The following is a 21,877-nucleotide window of genomic DNA, read 5'->3' as shown; positions in this document are numbered from 1 at the left end:
GTGGTGAAAAGATGCTGCTACGAGTGAGATTAGACTCCAACATAATTTGCAGAAAGGGGAACTCAATTTTTTAGGAAACATTTCCAAACATGTATTGCTCATGAACTATTTGCTCAGAGGAAGAGGAGTCCTGTACACACACCCACGAGAAGCAGAGTGACACCGAGAAGAATGCAGTGGCCTCCTGCCCCGGGGACAGCAGCCCAGCTCTGGCATGCAAGGCTGCACCCTCGGAATCCCTGGAGTCACGCCTGTGGACAGGAAATGAGTGAAGGGTGAAGTTCTGCTCTTTTCCTTTGAAGTGTTGCTTCTCCTTAGGGTCAAGAGCAGCTTTTGTTTGTCCACATCCATTGCGGACAGCCAGCAGTCTGTCCTTCAGGGGAACAAAAGTGAGGGAAGAGACTCAAAGCAGTGCCTCTCCCTTGGAGATGTTTGCTGTCCAGTTAACAAGTAAAAAGGGCTTTGTGGAATGTTTGCTTTGGGTTCAGAACTTAAAACTCATCCCAGTTGAAAGGAGAATTAAAACCTGAGTCAGTGACTAATGAACACTCCAGAGTGCTCACTAACTCAGAGGTGTTTCCCAGAGTGAGGGGATCAACAGTCAATGAGGAACAGCAGCGCCAGTAATGTGACCCTCTGACTTTTCTCTGTTGGGGTGGGTTGATCTGTGGCCCCTTATTGACAACAAAAGGAATGCATTCAGGGAGCCGTCCTAAATTCACACCAACAGAGTGAGAGATGAAGAGCTTCCCACCTTCCTATCATCTCTAAAACACAAGCCACAGGAGGTTGCTAGACCTGCCACACTTGGGAATCAGACTCCAACCCAGTTTTCTCCTAATTGAAGTGGGCATAACTGCTCATGGCCATTCAGATAATAGAGCTCCTGCCTCCTTACCTGTTTTTTTGTTTTTGTTTGTTTGTTTGTTTGTTTTTGGTGGTGGTGGTGCTGGGGATTGAACCCACGGCTGTGGGCACGCCAGGCAAGCACTCTGCCAACTGAACCACATCCCCAGCCCCCTGTCCTCTCTCTTTACTGTCAAAAAAAGAAATAGGAAAGGAAAAGAAATTGGAATGCAAAATCACCTCTGTGCTTTTCCTTGTAACCCCTGATGATGGCTTTCATCATCTAAGAGGCAAGAGGAAGAGAAGCTGTGCAAACTGCAGGTTTTGCAGCAGGACAGGAACCTGGGCTCACCCTGTGAAGTCATCTCCCTATCAGATGAAGATGAGAGAAGTTCTCAGTCTCTTGCTCTCCTCCCTCCATGAGCTGCTCGTGAGCTAAGGAAGAATCCTCGACACTTACTTTGACCCACATTCCCTTGAACCCTCAGTTCCCCAAACCAAACGTCTTAAGTCTTACAATTACTTGGGGATGCACCTGCAAGGAGTGGACTTGGAGGTGGCGGTGGAGAGGAAGGCTTTGAATAAACCCAGCAGGGTCTCTACAGAATGCAGTCCGTGTGATGTGGGCCCAGCTCAGGCCACACCCAAGAAAACCAACTCCCCCACGGCCTGGGAGACCTTTACTGTTACCTGATTTCAATCCTGAGCCAAGACCAAGGGAACCTGGTCACCGGTTCCCCCAGCACACCTTCTCAGCAGGTGTCTAATAAATAACTTCCGGGTCAGGGCAGTTCTGCAAGCGCGGTTTAGCCAGGTTCTCACGAGAAGGGGGATATGTACTCGAGCCCAGGTCCCTGTAAGCCACAGCGCTCAGGCATCAGGGAAGAAAACGTTTCATTTCCACTCGTGGTTTTGGAATTTTTTTCTGACCAGGACCTCTTCCTCAAAGTCCCATTAGTAGGTAGTGGCTTCTCCACTTATGGAAGTCCCTGTGATATGTGGCTTTTACATCTGAACTGTGAGGAAGAATTCAAGGCTGGATAGATCAGAGTTCCCTGCTACTGTAGAGAAACAGTTGAAGTTTGTTCACAGAAGGCGCCATTTCCCAGGCATTGGGAAAACAAGGCTCCTGCCTTCTCGGCCCTTTCCCTCCTCACATCCAGTGCATCAGGTTTATTTCCCCCTTTGTCCCTGTGTGGATGGAAAATCCAGCAACTACAGCTCTTTGCATCTAGCTGGATGGGAGGGAGCCCAGGAGAATGTCACAGGCTCACCCTATGCACCTGGCCCCTCCGTGGCTGCTGTCAGCTCAGAGCAACTGGCAAGAACAGCTGCTGAGGGCACCGTTCACGCACATGCCTTGTAGGGCCCAGAGCTCCTGCACTCTGCACACACCACTGCAGAGAGATTTCCTTCCCCAAGTGATCACTGCTGGAGCTTTCCAGGGTCTGGAGTAATCACCTCTGAAAAGCATTTCTTCAGAGGATCAAGATGAAGGAGAATGTGAGTATACGGTTGTCCCCCACATCCTTTTCCTGCAACCGTTGATTGCTGGGGACTCTGAGTCACCTGCTTAAAGGGTCCTTAATTGGTTGGCACTAAAGATATTTTTCAAGTAACTCTCATTCTTTGGAAGCTGTTGAGTGTCAAGTTTTGAAGCAAAAAAAAAAAAAAAAGAGAGAGAGAGAATCTATATTTTGAATCTATATTTTGTTAATTTTTTTAAAGCTTCAATGTTTTTTTTTTTAATTTTTTATTGTGGGTTGTTCAAAACATTACAAATTTCTTGACATATCATATTCTTCAATGTTATTTTGTATCTAAAAGTAGCTGGGGAAAGAGTTTCAATATCACATTTCCGTTAAAGGGCTGTAGATCATTTTCAGCACATTTTGGAACTATTCGTTCAAGCACTTTCTGCTTTATCAAAAGCAGAACTGAGACCTTGTGTCCCTAGCCTGTTTGGCAAATCAATAGCGCTCACAGGGGAAGGCAGAGCTTTTCCTCAGCACTCTCCTTCGACGACTTGGCTACATCTTTTGTTACAACAGCTCCCTCATGTTGCAGGATGCTGCAAGAAGTTACTTAGCTGTCACCTCATTTTAAAAGTTCCAAATATTTTGATAATGAGATGCCGATGGTGGAGCAAAGCTGTCGGGACAGCAGAGCTCTGTGACCTCGTTCTCTCACCACATTAGACGAGTCGCAGGGAAATCACTGAAAATGGTTGCAAATTCTAGGGGCAAGTTCTGGTTATGAAATAAACCATTTGGTTATTTTAAGTGACTCTCGGTTCCCCATAGCTCATGGAATTTTACTTTTAAGTGGAAATGTTGATATGGAAAGCCACTGAAGTTCACCACGGAAGATAAAAGTTAAGAAGCAGCTCTGCTCTTGGACAGTAACGTCCAAAGGAAGTGATTAAAGAGGAGGAAAGGAGGAAGAAGGGACAAAGGGAAGACAGGAATCAGATGGAGAAGATGAGGGAGGGGAAAGGAGAAAAAATCAATGACAGGTGGGGCGAGAGAAGACAGGGGGCTTTGGATAATGTTCCCCTTCCAAAAGTAGGTCTCCAGGAGGGGAAGGTAGGTAGATGGTTGTCCTCAGTGGAGTCCCCAGGTCACATGCATATAGCACAGAGCAATGCACATGCTAACTGGCCTTGGGTAACATGTTTTGCTGTGGGAACCCCTCTCGCCCTCCCAGATCTTTGTGCAGGAGACCCAAATTGCTCTATAGCTGGCTGGAGAGGGCACAGGAGGGCCGGGGAGACGAGGTCCGTAAGCATCTGCCATTGCTTAGGGACTCATCCAATGCCTAGAAAGAGCAGCCTAGAAAATTCTCCCAGCCCAAACTTGCTTCTGAGGGTCTTCATGCCTCTACAGGTAGACCCCATCTGATTTAGCAGGGAGTCATTTGCTGCCTTCTCTGTGTCCCCTGGCTCTGCCTCCAATTCCCCAGTCGCTGGGGAGAGGCAAACACTCAAAATCCACTGGTTCTCAAGAACCGTTCAAACACTTCCAGCATCTTCCAAGCCATGCGTGATGCAGGTCCGCAGACGGACACGCTGTGCGTTGTGTGATCCACTAGTCCCCCAGCAGTTGAGGAAGAGTTCCCCATATGGGAGACATCTTCCTCTGCGAAAATCAAACTACTTTTGGCCAAGACCAACAGGGAGCCAAGATTTTTCTCTGTCACCTGTGGGAGCAGGAAGCTGAGAAGGTAACCAGAAGCAGCTGCTTCAGTTCCAGTGCAGGAGTCATGCTCTCCCAACAGAGGAGACTCCTTCTGAAAAACTCAATCTTTACGTTCAAATAGCAGAACATCTAGACATGACTCAAAAAATTCAAGCTATGCAAGTGAACACGGACCAAAAGCATTGTCCTCTAATCCCCAAATCTCTAGCTCTCCAGACTGCTGTTGCCCTGTGCCGAGGGAAGCCCAGGACTTCTGTAACCTTCCATAATGTCACTGTACTTGCAGGGGGACAAAGGGGGACATGGCACACCCATAGTCTCTCATCTCACTCTTTCTCAAAAGTTTACTCCTGTACTTTGGAGGTCATTCTATCCCAGCTTGTCACCTCTATCTAGCTCTTCCTAGCAGCTCTATCACGTTCCATTATACAAATGTACCATTCTGTCAGCTCCCCGCCCTCCTGTGAGGAGGTACTTTTTGTCTTTCATTCATCCAGTATCCATTGAGATGCGCATACCATTGGTGAGGTTTGCAGACTTGAAGGGCAGACTCCAGAGTCAAAACTGCCTGTGCTGCTATCTTGAATCTGACCCTCCTTACTTTAGATGACTTATTTACCCTTTCTGTGCTATAGCTTTCTCGCCTATTTAGTGAGATGTTAGGTAACACTACCTGCTTCACGGGATTGAAGATATTGAGTGAAATAATCAGTGCAGGTTACTTATCACAGTGCCTAGCACATGGTTGGAAGCTGGGAGCGAGCCTCATTGGCGAGGTCTTCACTACACAATAGACAAGAAAATGAACACAGTTCCTGAGGAAGCGGTGGAACAGACACAAATGTGTATCTATAACGGTAAAGAGAATTTCCCCCCTTTTTGGTTAAGTATAGGAAAGTAACATTGGCTGGCACACACAGTTGTAAGAACTTTGTGTGGCTGTGGGAGGTTTGCAAGTGGGGACCTGGCCACATCATCTTGGCACGTTTCACCTCTCCACCCCCCCAACCCCCACCCCCGTCTCTCCTGAGGTCACCTCACAGAAATCACACCACGGCAGTGTCACACAGGTATCCAGCTTTTCCCCTGGACTCGTCCTTCCTCCTGTCTTTCTTCTCTTTTTGGAGAAGTAGATGGGGAAAAAAGGTGGGAGGGGGTTTTTCTTATGCCCTTGGAAACTTTTTTCTTCTCATTCAACACAATGTGCTCTTAAAACATGGTGAAAAACAAATATTCACAAGCCAAAGCCTCTGCTTTGATCCTTCCTGGCCTGTCTTCATGTTTACATAATATGAAATATTTCCAAGTAACCCAAAGGACCTTGTCTCTGAGGATGATCAGAGAGCTTCCCCACCCGCCTTGGCTCCCTCGTAAAGATAAGAAATAGACCATGTCCCTGATCTCAGAGGAAAAGCTCCTTCATCCATGGAACTTCTTCTAGGACTCCAGCAATTCACATCCCCAACCCCCACCAACACATACACCAAAGGATTTGTAATATTTACAGGGTAAAATCTTTAAAAAAAAAAAAAAAACATGGCCCTCAGAGGGGGAGAATGAAGAAGTCCATCACCTTCCCTTAAAACTAAGAATTCTTGAAAATAAGTCATGGGATCTGTAAGAAGGAAGCTGAAATACTAAACAGGAACATGTTTCAAAGAAGTGTTGTGTAAAGAGGAAAAAAATGAAAACCTTCTCATTGACCTTGGAGGCTACATCTTTGTACAAAACCAGGGCCAAAAGCCACTGGCCTCTCAGGGCTTCTTACACATTTAACACCATCAGCTCTTTGGGGTGCTCACTACCCACTGCTGCCAGTGGTGACCTCATCACGTGATTTATCCTTCCAAGGAAACATGACGTTCTAGGGCTATTTGGATGGAAATTATGTCATGACCTCCGCTCTTCATTCCTTAGCTACTAACTTTTTTTTTTTTTTTTTTTTTTTCTGAGACAGAGTCTAACTATTTTGCCCAGGCTTATCTTGAACCCTTGGGAAGGAAGCAGCATAGGGGGACAGAGCCTCCAGCTGTGGGACGCTGAGCACAGGCTTGGCACCCCAGCAGGGGGCTTTGGAAGTGTCCTGTTATGAGCTGAAATGCTCAGGCCCTCTGGCTATTGACTTCTGGTTTGCAAGAGAAGGAGAGTGCGGCCTCTAAGACCACAGCAGTGAGCTGGATTTGGTGGCACAGTGCTTTACTTGGCCCCAGTAGTGATGTTTTGAAATCTGCCAATGCATGCCACAGTCTCCACCACTCCCACATGTCTACCACCTGGCAGACCTGATGTAAATATTTCTCTACATCACCTATGGTCATTTGAGTTTGCTGCTCCTGTCTATGGAGATTCTTAAACAGGACCCTTCTAGATTTATATGCATCTAGTTTAAGAGTTAGCAGATTAGAGTAGAAAACAGACTTGGGCTTGGCGAGGAGGCTGTCTGGAAAAATGTCTATAGTAGGCTCCAGAGTTAGACAGACCTGGCGAATCCCTGCTCTGCTGGCTGCTGCTGTGTGTGTGCCCTTGTGCCAGTTGCTTAACATCTCCTAGTCTCAGTTGCCACAGTGAAGCCAACAGAGCAAAGGTGTCTAGCCCTCCCTCTCCCAGCTCTGACAGTTTCTGCAGCTCTGTCCCTTCAATAAGTGGAAGGGATGGAAACAGAAGGTGAAGCTCTTGGTGGATGTGTGGGCAGTCGCTAAGGGGATGGTGCCCACTGCCTGGCCAGGGGGTTTCCAGCCCAGGACCAGGGATGATGGAGAGGTGTAATTGAAGCTGCACAGGTGGCTTTTCCTTGCACTCCTGCAAGCTGGTTCTGCTGAGAACTGTGACTCTTTGTGTCACTGCAGGAAACAGAAAAAATGCGGATGTCAGGTCTCTGCTTCTTGCCTTCCTGGTGTCCCTCCTTCTCAGGCTGCTTCAAGTCTGCCCCAGGCTGCTGCAGCCCTTCACCTGCAGCTTTGGAGCAGCCTTGGCCCACACACGCCCCGCCCACCTGCTTGGAGCTGCTGGTGCTGGCCGAGAAGCCCCTCTCTGGCTGCCTACTTGCTGGTGCCACCCAGCAACCAAACACGAAAGGCAGCCACTGCAGAGAGTAAGGCCCCGATCCTTGGGCATCTCTCTCCTGGCAGCCTGCTCACTTTTCAGTTCCTCCAACTCCCCCGCTCACACCCCACCCTCTCGCCCCAGTCATCCCATGGTTCTCTTCCTCTGGTCTAACTGACCCCCGCCTTCATCTAACTCCTACTCACCTCCTAGAAGCTTCCAGAGCCACTCTCGCAGGGAAACTTTCCCTAAGCCCTCGCCCACCTCCACTTCCCAACCTCAGTCACAGGCATTCACAACTTCCTGTATTTTCTTTCCATTACTCTTAAGAGAAGTAAAAACTCATATTAAATTTTGTGAAGGCAGTATGGGAATTCCCTCTCTTCCTACCCCAAAGCCTACGTACAAGACCTGAGATCAGGAACGGTCCAGCTCACCACAGCCTCTCCAGAGCATCTGGCAGAAACGGACGTCCACGCCTACAATCTTGGTGACTGACCGAGTGACTGAGTGATTGAGTGAACGCCCAGCTTCCCAGATTCCCCGGAACTGGCTAAGATCGCACCTGCCTCTGTATACTAAGTGAGGATTGGCACACTGCATCCTGGAACCCCTGAGATCCCCTGTAGTCGTCATCCTGATTCTTCACCTTTGATGCCCAAGCCCTTCCTCCTTTTTCCTTGAACGCTTATTGGTTTTCCTTCCCCTCTCCCGGCTGTTGTATGAGTGTGGGGAAAATGTCCTTTTTGAAAATCAATTAAGAATGTTTCTTCCATTGTATTCTAAATGCCTGTGCACCCACAAGGATCAAACATATAAATATATGTCCTCTTAAATATGTGTGCAAATGTTTCCACCTTGACAGGCTATGGATGAATGAATACCTTGTGAATTGACCTTAGCCACTGTTGTGATGATTATCCCCAGGGCACCTCATCGTGGCTAGATGCAGTGTGCCAATCCACACTCAGCAAAGAGAGGAAAACACCATCTCAGCCGGGACTGGGCAATCCTGGAAGCCAGGCACTTGCCCATTCATTCACTCGGTCACCAAGATTCTGGGTATGGAGCATCCTTAGCTATGGCCATCAGGTGTTTCCGTCTGTGGTCTGTGATGAGCTCAGCACAGTGCCAGGAGCCCTGTGCACTGACAGTGCATGTGTGCTGCTGCTGGTATCCACAGGATGCGAGCCTGGCTGGCTCCTGCTGGATCATATCCCCAGTGCCAGAAGCTCAGCATTGAGCTTGGAGGCAAACCAGTCATGCAGAGACCTGGTGGAAGAGTGTTCTGGGCTGATGTGCAGCAGGGGAAAGGTCCTGCAGTGGCTGCATTCTAGAAAGGTCAGAAAACAACGTGGCTGGAAGGAAATCAGTCAGGGAGGAGTGGGGGCCAGGCTGGTCAAGCCACACAAAGGAGATTAAGTTTTGCTCTAAGCAATTAGAGGTTTCTAAATAAGAGAGCAACATGATTGATTTCCATGTCTGAAATAGCATTCTGACTAGGATCTGGAGGAAGGATTGGAAGAGGAAGGGGCAAGAATGGATGTGAAGAGACCAATTACAGTTCAGGTGGCCTTGCACAAGTCATTAGATCTCAGTTTCCTCATGTATAAAATGGGGATAAGAGAGGACATGCCTGAGGCTTCTGCAAGTTCTTGATAGAATGAATCAGTGCACCCAACAGACCATAGGTGTCCTTCCTCCATGGCTCACCATTTCTCTCCTTTCCAGGCAAGGAACTCCCCACATAATTCTCACGAGTTCCATTCCTCTTTTGTAACAGACTTCGATGGTTTTGGCAATTAAAATTCTGAGACATTATTAATTAGCTGCTTGAGCTGTTCAGAGACACTCCCTGACAATTATAAGGACATGTCATATAGAAGAGGCTCATGTCATGGCAACATATTTAGGGTTTCCTGTTGCTGAGAGCTCACTTTCTTTGAAGATGTGGCCTGCGGCCCCCAAGACAGCAGGCTATCAGCAGGAAAGACACCATATCTCAATAATAAGACTGCTGCTGTCCACCTTGAGCAGCTGTGGGTGCCTGGGAGGGTGGGTGGCCATAAAAGCCCATTGTTCTCTGGAAGAACTCCCTGCCATTCAGCAGGGCAAACCCACCAGGGAGTGTCTGCCTGCCTGGACCCTGCAGAGCAGCCACTCCAGTGCAACAGCTGCTCTGCCACAGCCCCGTTCTCGTTCTCGGTTCTCGTTTCTAGACAATTGTAAACAATTTTTGGAGCAGGGGCTCCTTCTCTTCAGACTCTTTGAATGTATTTTATGGAAATTTGGATGATTGGTTAAAAAGTAGGTTGCTATTTTCCTTTTTCTTCTTAATGTAGACAGTTAAAGTATAATTGTCAAAAAGGTAAAATTATGCCGGGTCTGATGACATGCCACACCCAGCGACTTGAGAGGCTGAAGTAGGAGGTTCACGAGTTCAAAGGTGGCCCCAGCAACTTGGGGGAGGCCAGAAGCAACTTAGCAAGATCCTGTCTCAAAATATATTAAAAAAAAGGCTGGGGATGGGGTTAGTGGTTAAGCACCCCTGAGTTCAATCCTGGTACAAAAAAAAAAAAAAAGGTAAAATCATGACCCTCTTGCAAATAGAAAATGAACTTGTGCTAAAGATTTTAATCAACTGACTAATTAATGAGGGAACCATTAAGATATTAAGACCAGGTTGTACATCCTTGAGGAGTTAAGTATTCATAGGTAATTTAATTAAGGATATTAGAATTTGATTGCAGAGCTATTTATAAAACTAAAGTCCTACAAGGTAAGAAAATGTAGCCTTTCAGATCATCTTTCCTTATGGGACAGAAATCATTTGCCTCTTTAACTGAAATCTACAAAGTAGCATGTAGCTGGACGACTCTGGACCTTTAGTCATAGATTCTGAACTCTGCTCCCTTACATGCATCCTCTCGGCTCCCCTCATGAGAGGAGCACCTCATTCATGGGAAACCACTCACAACACACTCAGGGCAGGGACTCGGTGTGCATGCTCCCTGGGCCTGGGGGCTGGTCTCTGGTTTCTGGATGTCTTGATGTTCGTTGTTACTGAAAGTCACCCCGGAGGGTGGGCAGAGAGTGGGTCAAAGAAAGCTTCCTTCTCCCCTGCTCCAGGGGCTCTTCTGTTGGTGCTGTGGCTTTTGACCTCCTAAAGTCCTGAAGCTGGGGCATCACATCCCTCAGCCCTGTCCACCCATCAACTTGACAAGTTGCTGATGAACACCTCCTAGGTGCCGAACCCTGGGGGTGCAGCTGGAAACAAGGCAGGTGCAGAACTGCTGGCCTGGAGCTCATGTCCAGGAGTGCAGGCACTAAAGAAGATGGCACACTCAAGTGAGTTAGATACAAATGTGATAAGTACAGACAGGGGAAGATAGTGTGCAAAAAAAAAAAGGGGTTGGGAGAGAACTATCGGAAACCTAATAGTTTGGGGGAAGGTGTGAGAGAATCCATTTTCTGAGGAAGTGACATTTAGAAGGATGTGTGGGATTTCACTGAGTGACTGCAATAGAGGAACAGCATGTGTGAAGGACTCAGACCCTCAGGAAGAGTGGTGCTCATGGATGATCAGTGAGGAATCGAGACCCGGGAGGCTGGAAGTGTGCGCAGGCGCGAGCTCATACAGGTCTCGAAGGCTTGCAGACTTTTGGTTTTCATCCAAAGGGCACTGGGGAGCCACTGAAGAGTGGTAGAGATTTGTGTTTCTGAAAACCCACACTCTGGGAAGGGGCCCTATGTAGTGAATATTCAATAGATGTTTGTTGAGGTGTGGAGGGACACACGCTGACATGGAGAAGGGCAGTCAGTGTCTGGTGGCTCTAACTCAGTTCCCTGCTTTTCAGTTTAATCTTCTAGACCCTCTGGCCTCGGATAAGTGAAAAAGTTCTATCGTCCCTCTGTTAAAGATTTCTGGTCTACCAAGGAACAGGAGGAAATTTCCACAGTAGGAATGGCCTCTCACAATGCGTGTGTCCAGGGCGCTTTAGGAAGTTCTAGCTTTTTGTAAAAATGAGTTAAAGGGGAGCACCTTTAACTGGGAGGCCAGGGAGGCCACCCCTTCTGATTGCACAGAAGCTGCCCACTCATAGGAAGCTTCACGCACCGCTGCACCGAGCCTTCCATCTTCTTCAGTGTGGTCAGTCTTGGACAGCTGGCCAATCCCAGGCTGCGGAGGGTAGGAGTGACAAGAGAGTGGGGGTCTGGACCAAGCACACAACTCCTGAGTCATAGTGGGCTGCAGCAGATTTGGCAGTTTGAGTCTGTTTCCCAGACAGGTTAAGACACTCTCCAAATCTCCAAATTTCCTTGGCAATTTCAAACAAAGAGCTGATGCCCAGGTAGCCTGGGATGCAAGGCCAGAGCTTCTACAAATTTAAAAAGGGCCATGAGGTTGCATTAGGGCTACTTGGCCTGGTCTCAGGGTACACAAAACCTCCCCTGAGAGCATGGCATTTCACCTGAGACCTCAGGGATACAAAGACATAGGCTAGGCAAAGAACAGGAGCAGTAGCCTCTGGGGAGGAAGAAATGGGAGAAACTGAGCGTGCACCAGGTTCCTGTGGTGTTGGAGTAGCTGGCAATCGTAATAACAGTGGATTCTTTCTTTCTACTCCTCCAGACACTGTTGGCCAGGGCTCTTTATGACAACCATCCTGACTGCTCCGATGAGCTGGCCTTCTCCAGAGGAGACATCCTGACCATTCTGGAGCAAAATGTGCCGGAAAGCGAGGGCTGGTGGAAGTGTCGGCTGCATGGAAGGCAGGGCCTGGCCCCTGCCAACCGCCTCCAAATCCTCACAGAGGCCCCTGAGGATAGATCCTGTCCCCCATTCCCAGGAGGCTTGGAAAAAACCATCACCAACTCAGAGGAGACCTACCAGGTGCCCACAGTGCTGCCCACTCCACCCCCAGGCCCTGTGTATGAGCCGATGAAGAGCTGGGTGGAGGAGCCTCTGCCACCTGCTGCCCAAGTCTACGAGTTCCCTGACCCACCTCCCACTGCCAGAATCGTCTGTGAAAAGACTTTAAGCTTTCCAAAACAGGTAAGACTATTTCCAAATAAGAGAGATGAGTCAGGGGATGTGGGCTTCAGAGCCACTCAAGTCACCACTGTCTGTTCATCCAAGTGTGCCAAAGGGAACCTAGGTCATTGGTGATCATGACTGAGGAGCTGTGTGCTTGGCCCAGGACCCCACCCTTGTCACTCATACACTCCGCAGCCTGGGATTGGCCAGCTGCCCAAGACTGACCCCACTGCAGATGACGGAAGGCTTAGTGCAGTAGTGCATGAAAGTGCTGTGGGCATTCATGGCCTGGGGACAGCAGGGCATCACTGGGATCTCTAGTGGTAGTGATAGGTCTGGATTTCTGTCACATCCAAGTCAAGTGACCTACCACATTTAAAACGTGTATTCCCTTTCACCCGGAAATATTGCTTCTGGAATTGCTACAGGAGCACACGGGAAGGCAAATACTGGTAGGAACGAGGAGGCCCTGGCCTTCCAGAATCATTGGTATTAGGGAAAAAAAATCCTAAATGTTAGTGTATGGGAGGATTAGTGAGTGCATTGCCACAGCAAACTACCTTGCAGTTGTTAAAAAAGAAAAAAAGATGAGTCATTTCTATAAGGTGTTATTAAATAAGTAAATAATATTATTAATAAGTAAATAATATGATCAAATACCAGACAAATGATGCCTCAAAGACAGTATCCTGTGTCCACGTACATGTCTAAGATCTGTGCCCCATCTCTGCCCACATGTAGGAAGGACCCAGAAACACACAAGGAGGGCTGCCCTCAAGAGGTGGAATTGGCTAAGGAGAAAGTGAAGGAACTTTTACTTCTTTCCCACCTGTGTCCCCAGCACCTGGCACCAAGCCTCGAATGGAGTGTGTCCTCCATCAGTGTTTGATGAGCAAACAGATTAGGGGGTTAATTTGCATGTTCTATGGAACATGTATGACATCTGTAGCTTTTATAATATCAGCTTTTTAAAAGCAGAGGAAAAGGAGCACTTAGTAAAAGCCGAAAGAAAACTTTATTATAAAATAAAGAAAGGAATGTGAAGCCCAGCCTGGGTGAAGTGGAGGAGCAGAACGCATTTGCAGCATCCGATGGCCTTGGACACTTCCTGCATGCCATGATGCTTGGCTTTCAGCTCAGATGACACATCCCACCTGACCTCAGCTCTGGCAGGGGTCTTGGCAAGGTCTGTGTCCTGGAAAAGGCCACTTTCCTGACCTGTGTGCCCAGGGGACCCCAGGAAGGTGCTGCGCTCATCTCGGGCTTCCTCTGTATCAGCCTTCGATGCTGCCTGCAAATGAAAAGGGCTTGGTGCCTTCAAAGGTTTTGAATACTTCAGATTCTCTAACTTCCTGGGCTGCAAGGCGTAGGACCAGACAGTTGTTACTCAGAACAGCTGCCACACACAGGTGCTGACTCCAGACACCAGGAGGAAGCTGGCTGGGCCTTCATGGGGTGAGCACTACCTTGCTTTTCTGAAACAACTGGCTGTGTCTAGGCCTGGCCTCTCAGCAGCTGTCAAAACAGCTGAGACGGAGTGGGGCCTTGATGGTATTTCTTCTAAGGACAAGTGACACTGGGTGATATTGATTTGAAATTCTTTCCAAAACTAATGAAGAAAAAAAAAAATCAGGGGTCATTTTCCCCTCTCCCTAAAAGGAAAACAGATGCAAACCCACCTTCGGCCAAGCACCCTCTGCACCCAGCACAGTGCCTGGTGCTCCTCTATTAGGTGCTCCGGGAAACTTTTGCCAACTGAATGAAGTGACCCTACTCAATAGAATGCTTCAGAAATGTGACTCACTGCCACCTTGAAATTACATTCACGTAAAGGAAAAGACAAGTTACAAGTGAACTTTAACTCAGAGAGATGGTCAGGGCTGTAAGAGGGTTCCTTCCATGAATCTTGTCAACCATTTCCATAAAGCATGTCTCCATGCTCTTGCGGTGGTAAGGAGAAGCCGCAGCTACCCAGGGGAATTCAGGGCCTTTTTGCCACTGAGCAGGACTCAGCAGGTGGCCACAGAGAACCGCTGGGGAATTTTCCTGCTTTTTTTTTTTTTTTTTTCCTTCTGTAGCTCCTTCCCTGTCTGTTCTGGCTGCATTCTTGCCCTTTTGTGTGTTCTCTGTCACCTAGTGGTCTGGCCCTCTGGCTCCCTTGGCTTCCTGTGCAGCCTGTCACTCAAGGACACTCAGAACATGACAGACCCCCTGTGTTTCTCTGTCCTCCTCTGGGTCAGGAGAGGTCAGAGGAGCATTTCTAAGGTCAGCTCCAGATGCACCGTGTGGTGATTCTAACTAACGTCACTTCCCCTCTGCTCTGCTTTTCTGCTCTGAAAAGGGTGGAACTAGCTAATCAGTTGAGAATGTTCCAGTCCACAGGAAAGGCACGCATCTCTCCCCTGCTCACATTACTGAGCCTTTAACCCTAAGTCTGAGGCTGCCCAGGAAATACATGTTGTTCCAAGTGGAAGCAGACGTTGGTAGAACCAGGCACTGGCTTCAAGCCATCTCCAGCGGAGAGATCACAGGCTTGGGCCACCACTTAGGCAAGTCATTTCATGGACTCAATTTGTACTTCTGTTGACCATCTCTAGATTCAGAGTGGCCCAAGGTTAAAATCCAAGGTGGTGGAAATTTGTCCCTATCCTCAAATTGTCCTAAGAGAGGCATCTACACACCAGAATCAGACATCTCCATAACTGGAAGAGATTTTTGAGGACCTTTGGATTAGATCCACTCTCCATTTTACAGATGAGAAAACTGATCCCAAGGAGGTGAAACTATCCATCCAACTCCTGCACCTGGGAACACAGAGCTAGCACTAAAGCTTCTTAGCTCTCTCCATGTTCTTCAGACTTCAGTACCCCAAGGGCAGAGCCCTGTCCTCGCCATTCTCACCATCCTGTGATCTCCTTTCACCCCGCTGAGGCTGGAGCTACTCTTTCCATTTACCTCTTTGTTAAAGCTTCACCTTCAGGTCCTAAGGTCGTAACTCAGTCACTAGGATCAACCAAGAAATGGAACAGAACCAGCACTCAGAAGCCCTGAGCCTTCTCCCTGCCACTTCCCCCAGGGTAACCACCATCCTGAGCTTTGCTTTACTTTTTGTTCCAACTTCCTTAATATAATATATCAGCCTGTTTATAAACTTAAAAAAAAAAAGAAGAAGAAGATATTTGATTTTGGTTGAAATTCCCAAAAGAGGGGACTCTTTGGTATTTCAGCAAAGGACCAGATTTCCTCATGAAATTGCTTTGAGACCCACTGGTTCCTGAACAGGAGTTCCTCCTGCCTCTCTAAGCCTCTCGAAACCAGGTTTCTCAGACATGTTCCCAAATTGCTATCTGGAACCTACATTTTCCAAGAAACACTGGGCATTTTTGAAGTGGCATCCTTCTATCTCAAATGTCATTTTTAGGAAAGTCCCTCCTCTGTGAGTGTGTGTGTGTGTGTGTGCTCTTGCAAACATGTGCAACCCATGGCATCGGCCATATGAATAAAATGGGGCTTTTTTTAAGTCCTGGGGAACAATGGATACAGGAACTGCATTTGAAAAGGGTCTGTAGTGTGAGAGAGCAGGGGCTGCCGAATAAACAGAGCCAGGAGGGAGGAGGTACAGAAGTCCCTGTCAATAGTGAGGGATGCTCCTGTGTGGTCCCTGGGCTTGGACAGTGCATGGCCTCTCTTTCCTAGTGAGGATATTGGATCCCCAATGGGGACCATTGATGATTTGTCCTGGACCAAACAGCCTGAGACCACTGGAGACACAGCCAGGTTTATTAACTGAAATGAAGAAAACTGCAGAATGAGGACCCTGTGGGTATCTCACAGAGGAAAAGTTGGTCTAGTTATGGGCTCAGGGAAAGGTGGGATTTAGTGAAACAGAATCATGGCTGTTTCATATTAGGTTCAAAGGGCTTAGCCCCTTAGCACAGGAATTCTTTGGTAACCATAAAGTGGAGACAGAGGTAGAATGCTGGGGCTCCCCTTATCTGAAGCCCAGAACAACAGATTCTGCTTCTTGGGTATGTAACTCAGCCCTCCAAGCATGAGCAGGACACTTCTTTCTTTCTTTCTTTTTTATCTTTTATTTATTTTATTTTATTATTATTATTTTGACACTTCTTTCTTAATAAAGGTACTTGAGAGCCAGTGCTTCCCAGAGCCCAGGATTGGAGAACCTCATTTTTTTGAGAGTAAGAAAGCAGTCATCACTCAAAGAAGGGGCTGTTTTGACACTTGGCACTACACTGTGTCCTTGGGAAAAGTGTGTCCTGTTAGTTGACGGCCGTTTCAACTGCACTTGTGATTGCAGCCTGATGAAGGGCCGGGCAGGTGTTCATGTCCTGAGCTATCTTTTACCATCCCGTGCTATCCACGTTCAAATTAGCATCAGCACTTAACATGTGCCACCCAGTGCGTGGTCCAAGGGACACTGTAATGAATGGAAGGACCTTTACCTGGTCCTCACAAGCTGCCTCCTCAGCCTGCATTGTCCTCCCTGTCTCCACATTTCATTCCTGACCACCCCTAGGATTCAAATGGGAAAGCCCGTTACTCTGTGACAGATTTCTTGGGACCAGGGCAAGAGGTACATTCTCCTTCTCCTCTTTTCCGGCCCCATCTCACTTACCAACCTATGTCCTAGGTGTGTCTGGATCCTATTTATTTCCCCCTTAGGCCATAAGCCCCAGGCAGTGAGCATCTCCTACCCCATTTAAAAAAAAAATCTCCATTCCCAGGCCGCTCCCAGAAATGCTCTGATTCGAGAGGTCTGAGGTAGGAGCCCTGGCAACTGGAATACTTTAAATCTTGCCAGATGATTTGGATCTCAAGCTAGGGGTGTCATCTCGCACTCCATAGCACCCAGTTTTATGCTCAGGGTAGACAGCAGTCGGCTCTGAAGGACTAGTTGGAACCCAGAGTTCCCGTTAATAGGTATGGAATCAGTGGCAATGTTGAATCAGTGCTCCTAGGAAGATGAAATCTGATTGTCAGTCCTGCTCTGTGTAGGATGCAAGCCCGCTCCTTAACCTCCCTGCCGCTGTTGACCTTCCCCAGTCCTCCCCGCTGCCCACCCTCCATCCCTCTGTCACTTTCAACCACTCAGATTGCCAAGGTCTTTTCTGCTTCTACTCACATCAGCAAGTGCTGTCATCTGTGATTCCTACTCCCCCAGAGGCCCGACCTGAGGCCTATTTCCCCAGGACCTTGGGAGTCATTCACAGACACTCTGAAAGTCCCCTCTGCCCATGTGGCTGGGTGTATGTGTGAGTTGCCCCATGTCAGAGGTCCAGCCCAGATCCCTAGAGAGCTTCAGGATCACTAGGTCCGTTTATTTCCACTGCACCAGAGATTTACCAGACGTGGGGCCCAAGATTCTGCATTCTAGCTGTTTCCCAGGGCAGGCAGCCTTGGTCCACCCCTTGAGGAAGCCTCTCCCCCACCAGGGGGCCACCCCCTCAGCACCCAGCTACTGCCAGTCTCCGGGATAAAGCATCTGCCACTTAGCAGTGCTAGGCTGACACTCAACAGTGCCCACGAGCTGTCTTCTCTGTTTGGGAGATAACTTTGAACATGACCATGTGATCAGTTTAACATTTCCTTTCCCTTGACACCCTTCTTTTTCTCTCCCAGACCCTCTTTGCGCTTCCCAGACCTTCGAGGGCCTCGCTGCCAGCTCTGCCTTCCCAGGTGTACGACGTGCCCGTGCAGAGCCGGGTTCCCTCAGCCCTTAAGGTGAGCCTTGCGTGGTGGCCCCACTCCCTGATCCCCCAGGCCTGAGCTGAGTGGGGTCTGGGCGTCTCACAGACAGCTGATTTCAGCTTCCCTGAGGGAGGCCTTCAGGGGCTTCGGTCCCCTAACTCTGAAGGTCATATCATCACTGAGAGGCAAGCTTTGCAGGATCCAGGCCTGCTGGGGAGAACACTGTGGCTATTGGAATTCCAGACATTTTAAAATTTTTACTTTTCATTTGTAATAGATATTTCATTATGAATATAGACACCTACACACATACATTTTTAAAGAGTAATATCTTTTTGGCAATGCTGGAGACCCAGCCCAGGGTCTCAGAGCATGTTAGGCAAGCATTCTATCACTGAGCTATTTATTCCTGAACTCCTAAAAAACAGTGTCTTGGAGGATATGCATCACAGTTTTAAGGTTGATGATCTTAACATTGATCATTCATTATCTCTGGGGGAAGAAATTTTAGGGTTTCTTTTTTTTTTCAGTATTGGGGATTAAGCTCAGGGTTGCTTTACCACTGAGCTACATCCCAGCCCTTTTTATTTTTTTATTTTGAGACAGGGTTTCACTAAGTTGCCCAGTCTGGCCTCCAACTTGCGATCTTCCTGCCTCGGCTTCCTGAGTTGCTGGGATTACAGGCGTGTTCCACCACGCCCGGCAAGTTATTATTGTTTTTTTAACTTACTTGTACATAATAGGCACATCAAAAACAGCTTCGCTCCTTTCTCAGCTCTCAGACTCCAGCACATATGGAGTTACCGGCAGCTTTCCCAAGTCCTGCTGCCCAAGGCCCATCCCCAGAGATTCTGCCCTGTCAGGTCTGGGCTCAGGCGTTAGGACTTTCAAAGCTTCCAGGAGATGCTAATATGCAGCCAGGACTGAGACCACAGCACTAGTCTAAACAGAACTTGGAGCAGCTCTGTGACTTCCTGGTCACTCAGTTAAAAGAAGTCACTTTGGCGTCCCCAGTCTCCATGGGGAATTTTAACATCCCATCCAGGCAATAATCAAATGTGCATTCATTTCAGGCCAAAGTTTCTGCCCTCGCTTCCTGCCTGCTTGCTGGGCCTGGTTTCCAGCCATGGGACCTCAGGATTGACCAGGTTCTCTGCTGGTTCCATGGCTCAAGGTCTCCATTCCCCTCCCACTCTCTGGGAGGTCTCAGACTCTTTCAGGGCCTCAGGACACAGGCAGGGAGAGAGGACAGGAGAAAGGCCCTACTGACTGGCTCTTCTGGGGACATGGTGCAGGTGCTGAATGCTGGTGGCAAGTGTTCAGGCTGACTCTCCTCTGGGGCTGTCCCCACCTCCTAACTGAGCACTGCTTACCTGCAAATCCCACCCAGGGAGCAAATGCACCTGCTCTGGCTGGTGCCTCTTCCCTTAGCCCCGAGGCAGGCAGGTTATTTCCAAAGCATCCTCCTGAGATTCCCTTCCCCATCCTGCCCTGCTCATGCTCAGCTCCCATGCAACCCCAGTTGGGCCATGGAAGCACACATGCTCCCGTTGCCAAGATGCACAAGGGAGCACCAGCATCTCCCCGGGTGTAAGCTTCTTAAATGAAGACACACTTAAATCCATGGCCTCACTTACCTTGCCCTAATCCCCAGCCTGTCGGGTCCTGTCTTTGTTTAAAACGTTGACATTTCATTCATCATGATTTTTTGCATTAATTATGATTTTTAAATACTTGGCCTAGATGACTGAGGGTTTTGGTGCCCCTGGATGCTAGGCCCAGGGCAAGGGATGTGCTTTCTTCACTCTGGTCCTGAACCCAAGGACAGGCCATCATAGCACAGCCACACTCTGCTTGGTTGTCAGCCTCTAAACTCTCCAAAGCCAGAGCCAGCCCCCTGCACTATGACCCCATGTTGAGGGCATAGTCATCAAGTCAAGTCATCAAAGGATCCTATTGGAACCCTCAATGCTTCACTTGTGGAGGGCACTTGTCCCTAACCCTGAAGGATTTGCAGGAGACTCAGCTCGACTCGGCAAAGAAGCCCTCTAATACCCAGCTCTTTCCCTCTTTCTTGGCAAAGCCTGTTCTGGTGTTGCCTTGCCTTAGAACTTGGAACTTATTTTTTTACATCCTAATATACACATATTCTGATCACTGTATACGTTTTTCATATGTAACATAAAACATTTGTATCTCAAGCCTCTGGAGGAGCCTGGCAGGGGAATGACAAGCTCGGCATCTGGCACTCAGTAGGTCTTCAGTAGGATGCACATTTTTCAAAGGGGTAATCCAAGCTCTCTTTTTATTGCTCACATCACTGTACATGCACAGTTCCACCTGGCTCGACGTAGTTAGTAGTCACTCGATACATATGTTCAGAATGACAGCATGAGTGACAGGAGAATTTCTGTTGTGAAAAACAAACAAAAAGATGTATTAGGCTCCCATGTCATTGTCCCTTCTGGCTTCTTTCCATCCTAAGGCTAACTGCCTTTAGGTGAGTGGCCAAGTTCAGTTCAGGTGACTGCAGTTAGCTCTGTACAGCTTCCCTCAGTCCTTGGGGAAGGAGAGCCCTATACATCACCACGTCCAGTGTTGAACTTTCATCCCTTGCAGCACATGGAAGAGCACCATGACTGACAGCCCCAAAGTGTTCAGGGATTTGTTTCTTTCATTGGAAAAAAAAAAAAAACATTGGAGAGTGGAGAGTTTGTGATGATAGCCATTAGGAAGAAAAAAATCTAAGTTGTCCTCCTCTGCGGTCTTTCCCTAGGAGCCGGAGAAGCAGCAGTTATATGACATACCGCCCAGTCCCCAAAAGGCAGCACTCCACCTTCCAGCCAGCCAAGCAGGCGTGAGTATGAACAGGTGCCGAGCTGTGGTGCCGTGGAAGCCTAAATGTCTGCTGGGAAACTTTATTAGCTTGATATGTCATCAGCTTTCCATTGTTGTGACAGAATACCTGAGGTAAACAACTCATAAGGAGGAAAGGTTTATTTTGGCTTATGGTTTCAAAGGTTGAGCCTCTGGTCAGTTGGCATGTTGCTTTGGGCCTGTGGCGGCACAGTATACCATGGAGGGAGCACAGTAGAGCACAACCACTCACCTCCTGGTGGCCAGAAAGCAGACAGAGGAAGAGGAAGGCACTGGAGTCCTAATATCCTCTTCCAGGGCACATCCTCAGTGACCTCACTTCCTCTAATTAGGACCCATCTCTTATAGGGCCTCACTACATCACCTACCAGTGGCACTACCGGCTGGAGAATGAGACTAACACATGGGCCTCCAAGGGACTTCCTAGATAAAAAAATCAGTATGCAAATTCTCCATAACAAACCTTACTGTATTTTAAACAACAACAACAACAACAACAAAAACAACAACTTAATTGCACTGGGGTTCAGGAATAGGATGTGGTTTGAGTAAGACTTAGCTTCTTCATGCCTCAGTTTTGCATTGCAGATGTATTGGAAGGATTACATGAGATAATCCCTGCAAAGCACCTGCTAGAGTGCCTAGCACAGAGCAAGAGATCAGCAAGTGTTAAAAATCACTTCTTCTTGTGAGAGACCTCAGGGATGCACTGCATTGAAGTATGCTTCTGTGTGTGTAGGGGAATTCATCACTGGATTCGACTACATGCGTCCCATGGATATACTTTTGTCCAAAGTTATTAGGGGTGGCCTTACAAAAGAGGTGACATTTCAGCAGTGCCATGAGCAATATAGAAAATATAGTAGATGGAAAGGAAAGAGTTGAACAGGCAGTTACAGCAAAGGGACCCGTTTTGGCAAAATTTTAAATATGGTGGTGTGAGTGTGTGTTCTGAGTTCAGGTGAGGCAAACAGTCCAGGGGACTGGACCTATAAGTACAGGGTGGAAGATGGTGGGGGCTGGAATGTTGAAAATCAAGAGAAAGGAGGCTCAAAAAAAGGGGAGGGATCGAGATTGTGAGGGGCCTTGAGTGATAACAGTGATGGGGAGCCACAGAAGGGACTAGAGAGAGGAGAAACAGTCAGACCTGAAGGGTCAAGTAAGCCCT

At 48.1% G+C, this 21,877-nt stretch overlaps 1 protein-coding gene across 1 annotated transcript in view; it reads left to right on the top strand.

Moving 5' to 3' along the window:
- Cass4 (Cas scaffold protein family member 4) overlaps positions 1-21,877 on the top strand; it is a 36,090-nt gene that overhangs the window by 5,447 nt on the left and 8,766 nt on the right. Inside the window, exons 2-4 of the mRNA XM_046433436.2 lie at positions 11,719-12,141; positions 17,764-17,865; positions 20,609-20,689. Of these exons, the coding sequence (XP_046289392.1) occupies positions 11,719-12,141; positions 17,764-17,865; positions 20,609-20,689 (606 nt within the window). The remainder of the gene's footprint in view (positions 1-11,718; positions 12,142-17,763; positions 17,866-20,608; positions 20,690-21,877) is intronic.

This window comes from Marmota monax, unplaced genomic scaffold (genome assembly GCF_021218885.2).
Source record: "Marmota monax isolate L192 unplaced genomic scaffold, Marmota_monax_Labrador192_F-V1.1 WCK01_AAM20220418_F8-fsc00014, whole genome shotgun sequence".
Classification (NCBI taxonomy): Eukaryota; Metazoa; Chordata; class Mammalia; order Rodentia; family Sciuridae; genus Marmota; species Marmota monax.
The sequence above is the reverse complement of the archived record's forward strand: the minus strand, read 5'-3'. Positions and strand labels throughout refer to the sequence as shown.